Genomic DNA, 13,364 nt, shown 5'->3' with positions numbered 1-13,364 from the left:
ACATTCCTTAACTCTTCTCTTTTTAAAACTGACCCATTTTAAAGAACATGGACATTTAATGTCGTAACATGTTTTTTATTAAGCTTTGATTTGATTTAACCTCAATCTTGTTAAAATATACTCCAGTCATTTAGCCTTTAAAGATAATTACTGTTTCAGGATTTCAAATTTACCTTGCTTTAATCTAACAGAATGGTTTAAATAAATCAGGAAACAGATTTTTAAAAATGTTGTCAAGGATTTCACTTTACTTGGATCCAAAACCAATGCTCGTGGAAGTAGCAGTCGAGAAATCAAATGACGCATTGCATTGGGCAAATTTGCTGTAAAAGACCTCTTTAAAGTGTTGAAAAGCAAACACGTCACCTTGAAGACTAAGGTGTGCCTGACCCAAGCCATGGTATTTTCAATTGCCTTGTATGCATCCAAAAGTTGGACAATGAATAGGAAAGACAGAAGAAGAATTGATGCCTTTGAATTATGGTGTGGGGAAAGGATATTGAATATAGCATGGACTGCCAGAAGAACAAACAAATCTGTCTTGGAAGTAGTACAGCCAGGATGCTCCTTAGAAGGAAGTGTGGCTAGACTTTGTCTCAGGGACTTTGGACATGGTATTAGGAGGGACCAGTCCCTGGAGAAGGATATCATGCTTGGTAAGGTAGAGGGTCAGCAAAAAATAGGAAAGCCCTCAACGAGATGGACTGACACAGTGGCTACAACAATGGGTTCAAACATAGCAACAATTGTGAAGATGGTGCAGAACCCAGCAGTGTTTCATTCTTTTGTACATAGGATCACTATGATTCAGAACTGACTCAACAGCACCTAACGACAATAACCCCAGTGAACCAGCCCTGACAGTCGAAAAGGCCTCCCCATCATTCCAGCCTTGAATATTTGATGTCCTTATAGAAGATGGGGCTAAAACTAAAACACATGTATTGCTACAACAGTGGAAAGATATTTTGACTTTTTTTTTTTTTACCCTGAGTTTTGATCGTTTTTCAGGCTTAGTTGTACAGCTTCAAATAAACTCTCATGTTGGAAATGCGGAGATTGCTGGTTTGTCAATATTTGACGTTCTATTTTGCCTGGAATTAAAAAAAAAAAAAAAAGATATACAAAGACGGTTTTTCCCCTTTTATATCATTGAGAATTTAGGAACAAATATTTATGTTGCAAATTCAGAAAGTGAGTGTGCCCTCCTGTGTCTGTTTCCTGCCGGAAGGTAATTTGATGGAGAAAGACCTATTGCTTATTTTTCCAGGAGTCCCCAGGGCTGGGACTAGACAGGCTGGCACTATCCAGTGAATGGCTCCCCACTGCCTTCAGTCAGTGGAGGTGGAAGAGACTCCAGGCAGGGACAGTTAAGCTACAGATTCCTTTTCATTTCCCCAACACAACTGTTCTTTCCATCTTATTTTTTCTCTCCATTTCCTTACTTTGTGCTTCTCCCTCCTCCTGTAGTTCTTACTCCTGTTTTCCTACATCTATTTTCCTCTTTCCTCTGTCTGCTATCACAGAGATACCGGAAAACATTTCTGTTAAAAATAAATCCTAAAAGGTCAGCAAACTTTAGAAAACCATCATGGAGGATGGTAATATTCTACTTCCCACACATCTTCCAACTCTTATGGTGAGCTGTAGCTTTCAAGGGTAGGCACTGGAATGGCACATCACAGCAAAAAGGACAAGAGAGGAAAACTTTATAACCACTATTAAAAGGATTCACAGTCTGCGTGCAATACGCAAAAAGGACACAGAGCCAGTCAGAGTTGAGTTCACATCTGGGCACTATCATTGAGTAAACTAAAAAACCAAACCCGTTGCCATCGAGTTGATTCCTATTTCTAGTGATCTTATAGGACAGAGTAGATCCGCCCCATAGAGCTCCCAAGGAGCGCCTGGTGGATTCGAACTGCTGACCTTTTTTGGTTAGCACCATAGCACTTAACCACACGCCACCAGGGTTTCCTTACCATTCAGTAGATGCTGGCTGTTAGAAAGTTCCTTAACTTGTATGCATCTCATGTTCCTCATCTGTCAACCAGAATTAGTCATGCCTATCTTAAAGAGCAACATGAGGTGTAAAACATTGACTACAATGCCTGGTATCCAGTAGAAGCTCAAAAAATGATAGCAATCATCATGGTTACCACCATCGTTTTTATTCTCATGGATAAAATAGCCACCATAAAAAAATATAAATGTAGTAAATTTGTGTTACATATAAATATAGGTATGATGAAGCACTCAGCTGCTAACTGAGAGGTTTGTGGTTCGAACACATCAGTGGCTCAGCAGGAGAAAAGACCTGGTGATTGGCTCCTGTAAAGATTACAGCCTAGGAAACCCTATGGGGCAGTTCTACTCTGTCATAAAAGGTTGTTACGAGTTGGAATTGACTCAACGGCACACAACAACAATAACAACAACATAGCTATTTAATTTAAATGGGTAAGTAACTTTTACTTATACAGATTAACCAAAATGCTTAGCTAAGTACTGCAGTGATATAGAAAACAAATCTTCCAAGCATAACTTAAATAACATTGTTTATAGCTAAGTGGCTAATGCTGACATTTTTTAATGAAACATGAAACTTATAGAAAGAGGGTCAACCATAATTATAAAAGAAGCTAAATAATACTTTTTTTCTTGCTAGATATAAAATGAAAATTAGCAGTGTTCTTTTCTCTAAAACAAAGTTTGGAAGAAGTACCAATGTGTTTGTCACCACTAAGTCCTTTGCAAAATCTGCATTTTTAATCGTCAGTGACTGGATTTTCAAGAAGCCTACTGTTAATAGGAAAGTAAGTTTCACAAACTTTATCATAATTTGGACTCCATGCACATTTTACCTTTCTGAAAAAGAATTTCAGCTTCTACCTCACGTTCTTCTATTGCCGATATCTTACAAAGCTTCAATGCCATTTCAAAGAGATGAAGAGCAGGTAACCACTTTGAGGGGTCCTTCTTTTTATTGGTATAACATATTTGCTTGGCCACTGTATGTCCTAAAAGAAACACAGTTGGATGGGGAGATGAGAATAAAGTATAGTTTTCATAATAAGCCTTCATATCACCAGATTTCTCTCACAGAAATGGCATCTGTTAACAACTCTGGTGGACTTTATACTTTTTTGCATCTAAGAAACATTTTAAAGAAACACAATATCCAATATTTCAATGAGCTACAACAGACTCTTGCAACATTATCTTTGATATATTTCCAACATATTTGTCTTTTTTAAATGAAGGATAATCTCCAAAGCCTCTTACAGTTCTAAAATTTCATGATGCTTTACAATGCAATTTCCATGTTTTTATGGTGAGGTTAATTTACTAGGGATGCATCTGAAAGATTTATGTTGTTCCCCATAAATTTGCATATATTAATAGCTAGTTATTTTCTTTCTACTTAGCACTTACAGTGGTTGCTGGCTATGCAATTGTTTATCATTGTAATGGACAAGGGCTACATGCTATACATCTTGTATGGACCCATCATCACTTAACATACATGAAATAAGTTGTGTGGAAGAGGCATTAGATTTATTCTGTGTAGCCTCAAAGACAGACAGACAGTCATTTGCTCAACAAACATTTGCTGAGTTCTTATTGTGGACTAAGTACTGTGCTAGTCACTGGATAAAAATAAGAAAAGAGAATAATAAGAGCTAAGGTTTCATGCAATCTTCACAACTCTGAGTGAATACCATTATTATGCTCATTTTACAGGGCAGAAAATAACGGCATGGAGAGCTTTAAGCAACTTGCCCAAGACCACATGGCTTGTAAGCTATGATTTGAACCAAGGCAGTTTGGCTCCAGGACTTATGCCCTAAACTACAGCATTGTATTGCCTCTTAAGAGGGAGATCATTGAGTTTAGTGTTTAATGGGGAATACAAGTGGCTAGACAGCCAGCATACTGCATGGTGGTCATGTGGCAGGGGAAGTACAGGATACCTGGCAGCAGGTTACAGGGAGCCCTGGCCCAGACCAGGGAAAGCATCCCAGAAAACATGTATGGCTAGGCCACAACTGATGACTCCCTTGTCTTTTGATAATTTTAAAGAAGAAAAACATTGGGGTAAAGAGTAGAAAGCAACTGGGGGAAATACTACATTAAGGAGATATTTCAACATGCACAATAGAGGAACAGAAACAGAAAGGCACATAGGATTACAGAATGAAATAGACATTGGGTTCTTGCTGAAGTACTGGATCCCGACCAGCCATCGGTGTTACAGTGTCATTTGAAACAAGGGACAAGTCCTTACATGCTTTGGCCCTTGGGTGTCTTCCTCTGAAACATGAGACAGCAGAACTAGAAAACAGCTAAGGTCCCTTCAGGTTCTGAAATTTTACGCTATGCCTTACAAAGGGTTTTCAAGAAACCTAGAACTTTCTATAAGTTTTTAGTTCAGGTATGTGCTATGTGAATGGCAGGATGGTAGAGAAAATTAGACACTATCTCTCCCTTTCCTTCTCTTTCCTCCTAAGATTTTCTTCTCTTGTTCTTTTTCTTTCATCCAGGGGGAAGCTACTGAGTTCTTACTCTAAACCAGGCAGGAATGGTAGTACACTGCTAAGGATATGGAGACTGATGGGCCAGAGTCTTGAGGAAGTGAAGCATGGAATAGTAAGGATAACTGAAAACTACAAAGCTCTTGAAATCCCTGGGTGGTGCAAAAGATTAACTCGATTACTAACTGAAAGGTTGGAAGTTCAAGTCTACCCAGAGATGCTTTGGAAGAAAGGCCTGGAGTTATTGTGGAGAGCAGGCTAGCTGAAAGCAAATTTAGAACAAACAACATGTGAAGAAAGGAGATAAAGAAGATGATGCAACCTACAGGAGAAAAACAACCCTACCAACAGAAGACACTGGGACCAGCTAAGTCACAAACAAGACCTTATCAATACCAACCAAACGGGCTGAAAGAGCTCCAGCTAAGTCATAAACAAGGACTTAGCAACACCAGCCAAACAGGCTCAAAGAGGTCCAAAGTGTATAAAAGAAGGGACACTAAGACTCAGCTTTGCTCAGAGTCATAACCAGAGCCACCTCGGTCATACGTTGTGGACTGGGAAGCAGTGGGCTGCAGCAGCATGCCCGGGCTTACTCCCAAGTCCTAAAGATGCTGCTAACTCAGTCATACATTGAGGACTAGGGCCCAGGAGGTCGGGAAGCAGTGGGCTGCAACAGCTGGCCCGGGCTTACTTTCGACTTTCCTCCTGGTCTAACACACATTTCTTGTTGCTCCGCTATCTCAGTCATACGTTGAGGGTCGAGATTCAGTGAGCTAGGAAGCAGTGGGCTATGGAAGCTCACCCGGGCTTACTCTTAGTTCACTCCCGACCTAACACACGTTGCTTCGGTCATACGTTGAGCTAAGGGATAATAAGCCCTTGTGCTCAAGAGACGTGACAGAGATCCACGAGAAATTCTCAGGGATTGAGACTGATTTGACATCTGAGCCACTGACGATGACATGGTCAAGAGCTGGCCTGGACCAGAGAACAACGATGCCCAAACACCATCCTCATTTGCCGTAAGCTTGCTTGCTTTCCCTCTCCTTTCCCCTGATGAATTTAGATCTCTGGTATTTGGGGTAGCCAAGAACCACAATTAACACATTGTGGAAAGACACAAATTGTTTAGAGTAGTCCTTGCGACCCCCTTCTCACGACAGCTATACTTCCAAAAAATTCAGCCATCGAAAACCCTATGGAACACAGTTCTATTCCGATACACGTGAGGTTGCCATGAGTTGGAATCAACTCAATGCCAACTGGTTACAAAGCTCTTAGAACAAGCTAAACACTCTTCTAAACAAGTTACACATTCAACTTGCTTAATCCCATAGCCAGCCAGAGTTTTTCTTATTTATAACAGCAAAGCTGAAAGACTTGCTCCAGGGATTTGAATAGGATTTTCTTCTCCAGTGTCCTTGCTCCTAACGCAACATTACCCAATCAGAGAAGTAAGGCTATGTCCAGTATAATCTCATACTTCAGTATACCTCCCGTTTTTATATATTTTGCTTAATGTTTCAAATGATATTGTGGCTATTTATTAATATGTGATAAAAATATCAAATACCTTCATGTCATTGAAGAACCTATACATCATAAATATTTGAGATTTTTGTTAATATTAGAAAAAGCATCATTACAGAAATTTCTGACTACTTTTTTCTTTCTCCTCAACAAGATTATAGGCTCTTTGATGGCAGAGATGGTGACTGGCTATTCTATCTCCGCTCTCATTCTTGCCATAAGTGGTGCTTAATAAATATTTGTTGATTAACTTTAAGAAATTTAAGTGACTCATTCATTCCCATTATACAAACAGTAATCTACTTTTTCACTGAATATGGAAGCTCAAGGTTCAGTCATTAACAGGAAAAATAATATTTAATAACCATGATAGCTATTTTTTATCATATAGAAATGATTACAAAATGTCCTTTTTCCTGACTGAGGCTTTTACACATAAAACATTTGAAGTGGCTCTATTCTTGTGATGTAATATATACTATCACTATAAAGGAAAGCTGTCAAGAAAGCATCAAGTCACAAATTATTTTATGCTTCATAATATTGAAACGCTCCTTTCTCCAGTAAACATCAACTCTGTGAAAAAAGAAGTTGAGAAGCTGACATTGTTTTGACAGAAAAGCTGTTTTGGGTTTTGTTTTTTAAGTCTGTATTTAATATAATCTAACGGAAAAGCAAGCTGTTCAGCTTCAAGTGAATCTAAAAAACAGCAACAGTATTGTCATTGAGTGGTGACATATCTTCAAGATTAGTAAGACAGGGAAGCAGAGAATACATGTGATTTAACACAATCTGTACAATTTAACACAATCTGTATTTTAAGCTCCTGTAGAAATCAAATGCCCTGATACTACAACAACTTATGAACTAAAAATGCAGAAAAATAGCTCTCGTGGGATTAGAGAGCTAGAAAGAACCCTAGAAGCCAGCAAGGCCAATCTGATTTTACAAAGGAGGAAATTCAACAATACACAGGGGAGGTGATTTACCTAAAGTAATAAGATGTATATACGATGATGATGGTGCTCTTACACTGTAATGAGGAGTCTGACTCCATTTTTGGATGTTTCACTGCTGACAGCTTTTAAACCTTGTCCTTCCTCTTCCCCTCTACCCCACTGGGCAAGCTCATGAGAAAGCCTACTGCTCCCTCTTTGAGGCCAGTGGGAGAGTCAAACCACGCAAACCCCAACTCATGCACTCATGGGAGCCCTCAATCCAGCCTCACCCCCTAACCACAATAAAAACCAGTCTCCTTTCTTTGCTCTCTCAAGCCATTTTGGACCTTCTTGAGAGGTGTGCCCTGCTAGCCCAGAGACCTCAGTTATGTGAGTAATAAACCTTTTCTTACCATCCTGATGTGTGTGTGGCACCAGCACCTGAACCAGCTTTTGGGTGCAGGTCCCACGTGTTTTCAAAGGGTAGCCATAACATGTATAATAACAATGGTCAATGATAATATGAAGGGAAGGAGCAAAAGTGGGTAATGGGGAAGCTTCTGGGTGTATGATGGCTTGAGCATGCCCCTGCCACCCTCCCTTCTCCACCCAGTTCAATGATAGCCTCTCCTAGCGAAGCAGCTGCTGGTGCAGGAGGAAAGTGGCTCCTGGAAGGTGCTGGATTAAGAACAGAGAGAGCTGGTGCAGGATTTTCTGCCCTCTGGGTGGAGCACTAGAGTCACGAAGTCCTGGGTCAAAGATCAGAGACCGTGTCATAGAGAAAGATTGAAACTGGGTCAGCCTGTAAGCTCCAGGGAAGGGCAGCATTGTGGCTGCCTCCAGCCAGATTCTGTGAAGCTAGGAGACATCTAATCAGATGGGATGAGTCCCTTCTACTTCTGAAGCTAGAGAATCCTGGACTTTGTAGCTTCTCTTGGTGCTTCAACAGGAAATTGGACTTTGGCTGGTACAGTTAGATTTAATAAACTGAAGTGGTCAGTTTCCATGTGATGGAGCTAAGGATGATATTATTGAATATTCTCCACACAGCAGCCCAGGAAATCTTTTTAAAACATAAATGATGCCTCAGTTTTCTCACTATAAATGGGGATAACAGTATCGAGTTCATGAGCCTACTGTGACGACTAAATGAGTTAGTATATATAAAGCCCTTTAGAACAGTCCCTGGCCCACTGCATATGCTATACTAGTGTTAGGAGTCCTTGGGCAGTGTAGACTGTTAAGCATTTGACTACTAGCCAAAAGGTTGCCAGTTTGAAACCACCCAGAGGCTTCTCAAAGACAGGCTTGGCAATATGCTTTTGAAAGGTCATAGCCTTAAAAGCTCTAGGGAACAGTTCTACTCTGCACACATGGGGTCGTCATGAGTAGGAATCGACTTGACAGCAACTAATAACAACAAATATGAGTGTTAGTAACTATTAACATTATGTCACTGTCCTGTTTGAAACCTATCAGTGGCTTCCTACTACATGTACAATAAACATCAACCTCCCTGTCTCCAGCTTACCTCCTCACATTCCTCCCTTTAGGGTGCCCTCACCCACTCTGCTCCAGCTGCACTGGCCTCTTTTCCGTCCAGGCATATATCAAGCTCTTCCTGACCTCAGAGTCTACAACTCACTGCTCCCTCTGCCTCCGTTATGTATAAGTATGTAGGGTCTAGAATTAAATACTACTTCTCAGACAGGTCTTCCCCAATGACTCTACTTAAATAGGCACCCCTCCTTCATTATTCTCTATCAGCAAGCCTTTTCCACTTCTTAACACTAATCACAATGTACCATTATATAAACAAACAAACCCCCAAGCCCATCGCCATGGAGTCGATTCTGACTCAAGGCAATCTCATGTTTTATAGAGTAGAACTGTTTCATAGGATTTTCTTGGCTGTTATCTTTACAGAAGCAGACTGCCAGGTCTTTCTTCCACAGAGCCAGTGGATGACTTGAATCAGTAACCTTTTGGTTACTAGTTGAGCATAAACAATTTGCGCCACCTGATTATAATTTATACACATAATTCATTATGTATAATATAAAATAATTTACATGCAATTTATATACAATACAATGTAATGTAGTGTAGTGTAGTATAAGATAATACAATCTAACTCCTACATATGTTATGTTTACTTGTTTATTTCCATCTCCTATTTCAAGAACAGGGACTATATCTATTTTAATCTCCAATAAGTTCCCAGGGCCTCACCCATAGTCTGGCACACTGTAGGTGATCAAAAACTATTTGTTGAATAGATTAAGTCTGAGTGTTAGGAATATTGTCCTATTTAAATGCATTCATATGATAACCTGCCTGGAAATAACTTCATTTTTTTCATCTTTGATTCTGATGTAACATATGTTTAAGGAGTCTTACCAATTCTCATTTTTATTTTGGCCAATAACATGACATGAGGAAGATAGATATTTTTCAAAGGCTGCAATGGATTTGCATATTCAGTGCTTGATATCGGAAATTCAATTGTTTCTCCAAAAGTTAGCATCTATTAAAAAAAAAATATTGTAATGAGCAATTAGTTAATGTAATTTGGAATAAGAAAAGAGACAGGAATGTAAGTTTCTAAGTCTGCATAAAAGCATTCTTACCTGATCAATAAGAATGTTGTGAGACTGAGTCAACAAAGTTAAATTATCTGTTTTTGAAGAGGAAGATTCCTTGAATTTCTCCGCTTTGGTTAAGTCATCCAACAAAAGTAAGCTTCTCACCAGGGTTAAATGAGATCCAGGAGAAATAAACTGATTTCCTTCAAGCAAATGTATGATAGCCTATTAAAAAAAAGAAAGGATTCCTTTTGAAAGCAGTTTCCAATTCACTGCAAGAAGAGCTCGCCATGTTGATTGGTTCAGACTTGGCACCTATGGAAATTTACAACCCCCCCTTTTGCTCTAACTGGAATCCTTTCTCAGGTATAAATGTAAACAAGGCTTCCTTCACACCTCAAGATTTGTGATGATGTCTGCCTTTAAATGCTTTTCTTGCAGGCCAAGGATTACAGCTTGCATCAAGAATTCAGCCTGTAGCTCCGTGTCACCTGCATTCTGTGCCTCCACACACACTTCATTGATGAGGCTCACACAATCTGTCATATCATTTTCTAAAATAAAAAAAGCAGTTATTTAAAAATGCATTGAGGAAGTAAGAACTCACAAGTATATAATAGCCTCAGTTTGCATAGTAGGAATATTGGGTAATATGGAAGAACAGGAGGGTATAAAGACTGAAGATAAATACATTAAATGTTAAAAAGAAATGTGTTATAATTTGGTGGGAAGTACTTTAGGATATTCCAATGCTGCAAAATAATAATGAGATTACATGAAATAATTTAATTTGGGAGATGGACAGATGCATATTCAAACAGATACTGTAATTATTCATCGCTAAAAAAAATTTTTTTTTTTTTTTTTTTTTTTAGTGGAGCTAACACTTACATATGCCAGGCTTTGCTCTAAAAACTTTACAAAGTGTAACCCACTTAATTCTGACAACAACCCTATGAGGAAGGTGCAAACAATTATTATCTCCGTTTTACAGAGGAGGAAACTGAGGCACCAAGGGATTAAGAAACTTGGCCAAGGTCATACTGCAAGTAAATGGTGGAACCAGCATTTGAAGCCAAGTGGGGTGGCTCTGGACTGTGTTCTCAGCCCCTATGCTATGCCACCTGCCTAGATGACAAGAAGACCTGGAGATTTTGAAATCTCCTTGACTATTTTGCTTGTGTCCGTAACACATATGCCATTTTTAAGTGATACTGTGGACTGCTGAAAATGTCTATTCTTATTTCATGACGTGATTTTTTATTCTGGAAAAAAAATCAAGCTAAGAAGTTAGAGAGTGCTAATGTTATAATAAAATATATCCCAATAAAACCCCCTTCACCTAAATAAAATTAATACTTATGAAAATACTAATTAAGAAAATAGGACATTTATACCTTTCACGATTCCAATGCCACGAACCTGTGCGACAAACGCAGTCACTAATGCTAAGCGGCACCTCAACCACAGATGAATGTTGAAATATTCTCGGGAGTTTAGGGAAATGGGATCTAAAAACTCATTCTCATCTTTATTTTCAGTGGTCTACAACAAAATTAAAAATGATGGTTATCTTTTCATTTAATAATGGCAAAGATCTGGCCTAATGATACTAAAATGTAAAGCACCCAATATCATTTAATACTATTACATTTCTGATTTTAGAAATTATTTTTGAGCATTCTATAAAATATTAAAAATACACAAATCAAACATAAATAAATAAAATCTCCCACAATTTCCTACTGACATTTGCTTTACTACTTTTACAGAGGAGGAAACTGAGGCACCAAGGGATTAAGAAACTTGGCCAAGGTCATACTGCAAGTAAATGGCGGAACCAGCATTTGAACCCAAGTGGGGTGGCTCTGGACTGTGTTCTCAGCCCCTATGCTGAGAACCCTATACTTTTCAGTTTTTCTTTTTTTCTGTGTACTCGTTGTGGAAATACAGTTTTGGAGTCTCTGAATTTTTCATTTCAAATTCTATATCGGCATTTTCCGTGTCATCAAAGTTTTTGTAAACATCATTTTAAGGACTGAAAATGAGGAAGTAATATCGGCCGAGTGTCACATCCAGGCACTCTGCAGCATGCTTTACACACATTATCTCATTTTAATTCTCCAACAAGCCAAAGAGGGGCTATTATTATTTACATTTTACAAACGGGAGTTTTGAGATCTAGTCAGGTTAACTATCTATCTGATGACTTAAACTCCATTCTACTTCGGCAGAGGTGATAGTCAAACTGTTGTCTTTTGGAATTAGAACCCACTGTCTTAATCCACTGTGTTACACGACTGTATGCTGCTCAGGCTGCATTCACACGCTCTGTGATAATTGATTTACATCATTCTTAATACATGTTACAAAAGAGCAAGGACAGTCCAAAACTACTGTTAAGGCAGGTTCAAGGTGTTTTTTTTTCTAGGTAGAATCAGTGTTAGACACTTCAGTTGGAAGAAACTGTAAAATCATCCCGATCAGCCCCCATTTATTCTAGGAATTTCCTGCCAAGGCATCCCTGACAGCTCATCAACTGTCATGGATTGAATTGTGTCCCCCCCCACAAAAAAATGTATCAATTCGGTTAAGCCATGATTCCCAGTACTGTGTAGTTGTCCTCCATTTTGTGATTGTAATTTTATGTTAAGAGAATTAGGGTGGGATTGTAACACCACCCTTACTCAGGTCACCTCCCTGATCCAAGATAAAGGGAGTTTCCCTGGTCTGTGGCCTGTACTACCTTTTATCTCTCAAGAGATAAAAGCAAAGGGAAGCAAGCAGAGTTGGGGACCTCATACCACCAAGAAAGCAGCACCAGGAGCAGAGCACGTCCTTTGGACATGGAGTCCCTGTGCCTGAGAAGCTCCTCGACCATGGGAAGGTTGAGGACAAGGACCTTCCTCCAGAGCCAACAGAGAGAGAAAGCCTTCCCCCGGAGCTGATGCCCTGAATTTGGACTTGTAACCTACTAGGCTGTGAGAACAAATTTCTCTTTGTTAAAGCCACCCACTTGTGGTATTTCTGTTATGGCCGCATTCGATAACTAAGACATCATCTCCCAACTAAGCAGCAACACCTTCTATAAAAGAGCAGCTATTTACACTGGGCCTTGAAGGGGACTAGAATGACGATGCTGTTGCTGCTGTTTAGTTGCCTTTACGTCAATTTCTACAGGAGGAAGAGAGTGGGCCGTTCCTGGGAACAGAGTGAGCACTGAACAGAGGCCAGAGACAGTATGGTGATTGGCATATGACTGCAGACTGAGTACTGGAGGAGTCTGGTATTTTAGATGAAAAAAACTAAACCCATTGCCATCTAGTCAATTCGAGTTCATTGCGACCCTATAAGACAGAGTAGAACTGCCCCACAAGGTTTCCAAGACTGTAATATTGAAAAAATGTCCCTCAATATACCCCAACTCACAACTCACAAGGCCTACACTTTCTGTTAACTACTGAAATGCCGAAGTCATTAATCTAAGTTGGGGTTTCTCAACTTCAGTGCTATTGACATTTTGGGCCAGATAATTCTTTCTTGTGGAAGCCATCCATGCATTGTAATATGCCTTAGCAGCATCCCTGGCCTCTACCCACTAGATGCCAGTAGCACATCAGTTGTGACAACCAAAACTATCTCCGCCCCCCCCCAAAAAAACAGTCGCCTTCATCAACTCTGACTCATGGTAACCTCATGTGTGTCAGAGTAGAACAGTGCTCCATAAGGTTTTCAACAGCTGATTTTTCAGAAGTAGATCACCAGGCCTTTCT

General features: G+C 39.5%; 1 protein-coding gene across 4 annotated transcripts in view; it reads right to left on the bottom strand.

The window, feature by feature from the left end:
- Positions 1 to 13,364, bottom strand: part of CFAP54 (cilia and flagella associated protein 54) — a 499,063-nt gene that overhangs the window by 155,941 nt on the left and 329,758 nt on the right. For all 4 annotated transcript variants that reach the window (XM_049884120.1, XM_049884121.1, XM_049884122.1 and 1 more), the window contains 6 exons: positions 10,989 to 11,136; positions 9,988 to 10,145; positions 9,637 to 9,816; positions 9,407 to 9,533; positions 2,865 to 3,020; positions 989 to 1,094 (listed from right to left, as the gene is read on the bottom strand). In XM_049884120.1, the coding sequence (XP_049740077.1) occupies positions 989 to 1,094; positions 2,865 to 3,020; positions 9,407 to 9,533; positions 9,637 to 9,816; positions 9,988 to 10,145; positions 10,989 to 11,136 (875 nt within the window). The remainder of the gene's footprint in view (positions 1 to 988; positions 1,095 to 2,864; positions 3,021 to 9,406; positions 9,534 to 9,636; positions 9,817 to 9,987; positions 10,146 to 10,988; positions 11,137 to 13,364) is intronic.

Source organism: Elephas maximus, chromosome 4, assembly GCF_024166365.1.
Source record: "Elephas maximus indicus isolate mEleMax1 chromosome 4, mEleMax1 primary haplotype, whole genome shotgun sequence".
Lineage (NCBI taxonomy): Eukaryota > Metazoa > Chordata > Mammalia > Proboscidea > Elephantidae > Elephas > Elephas maximus.
This window is presented reverse-complemented; position numbering and strand designations above follow the sequence as displayed.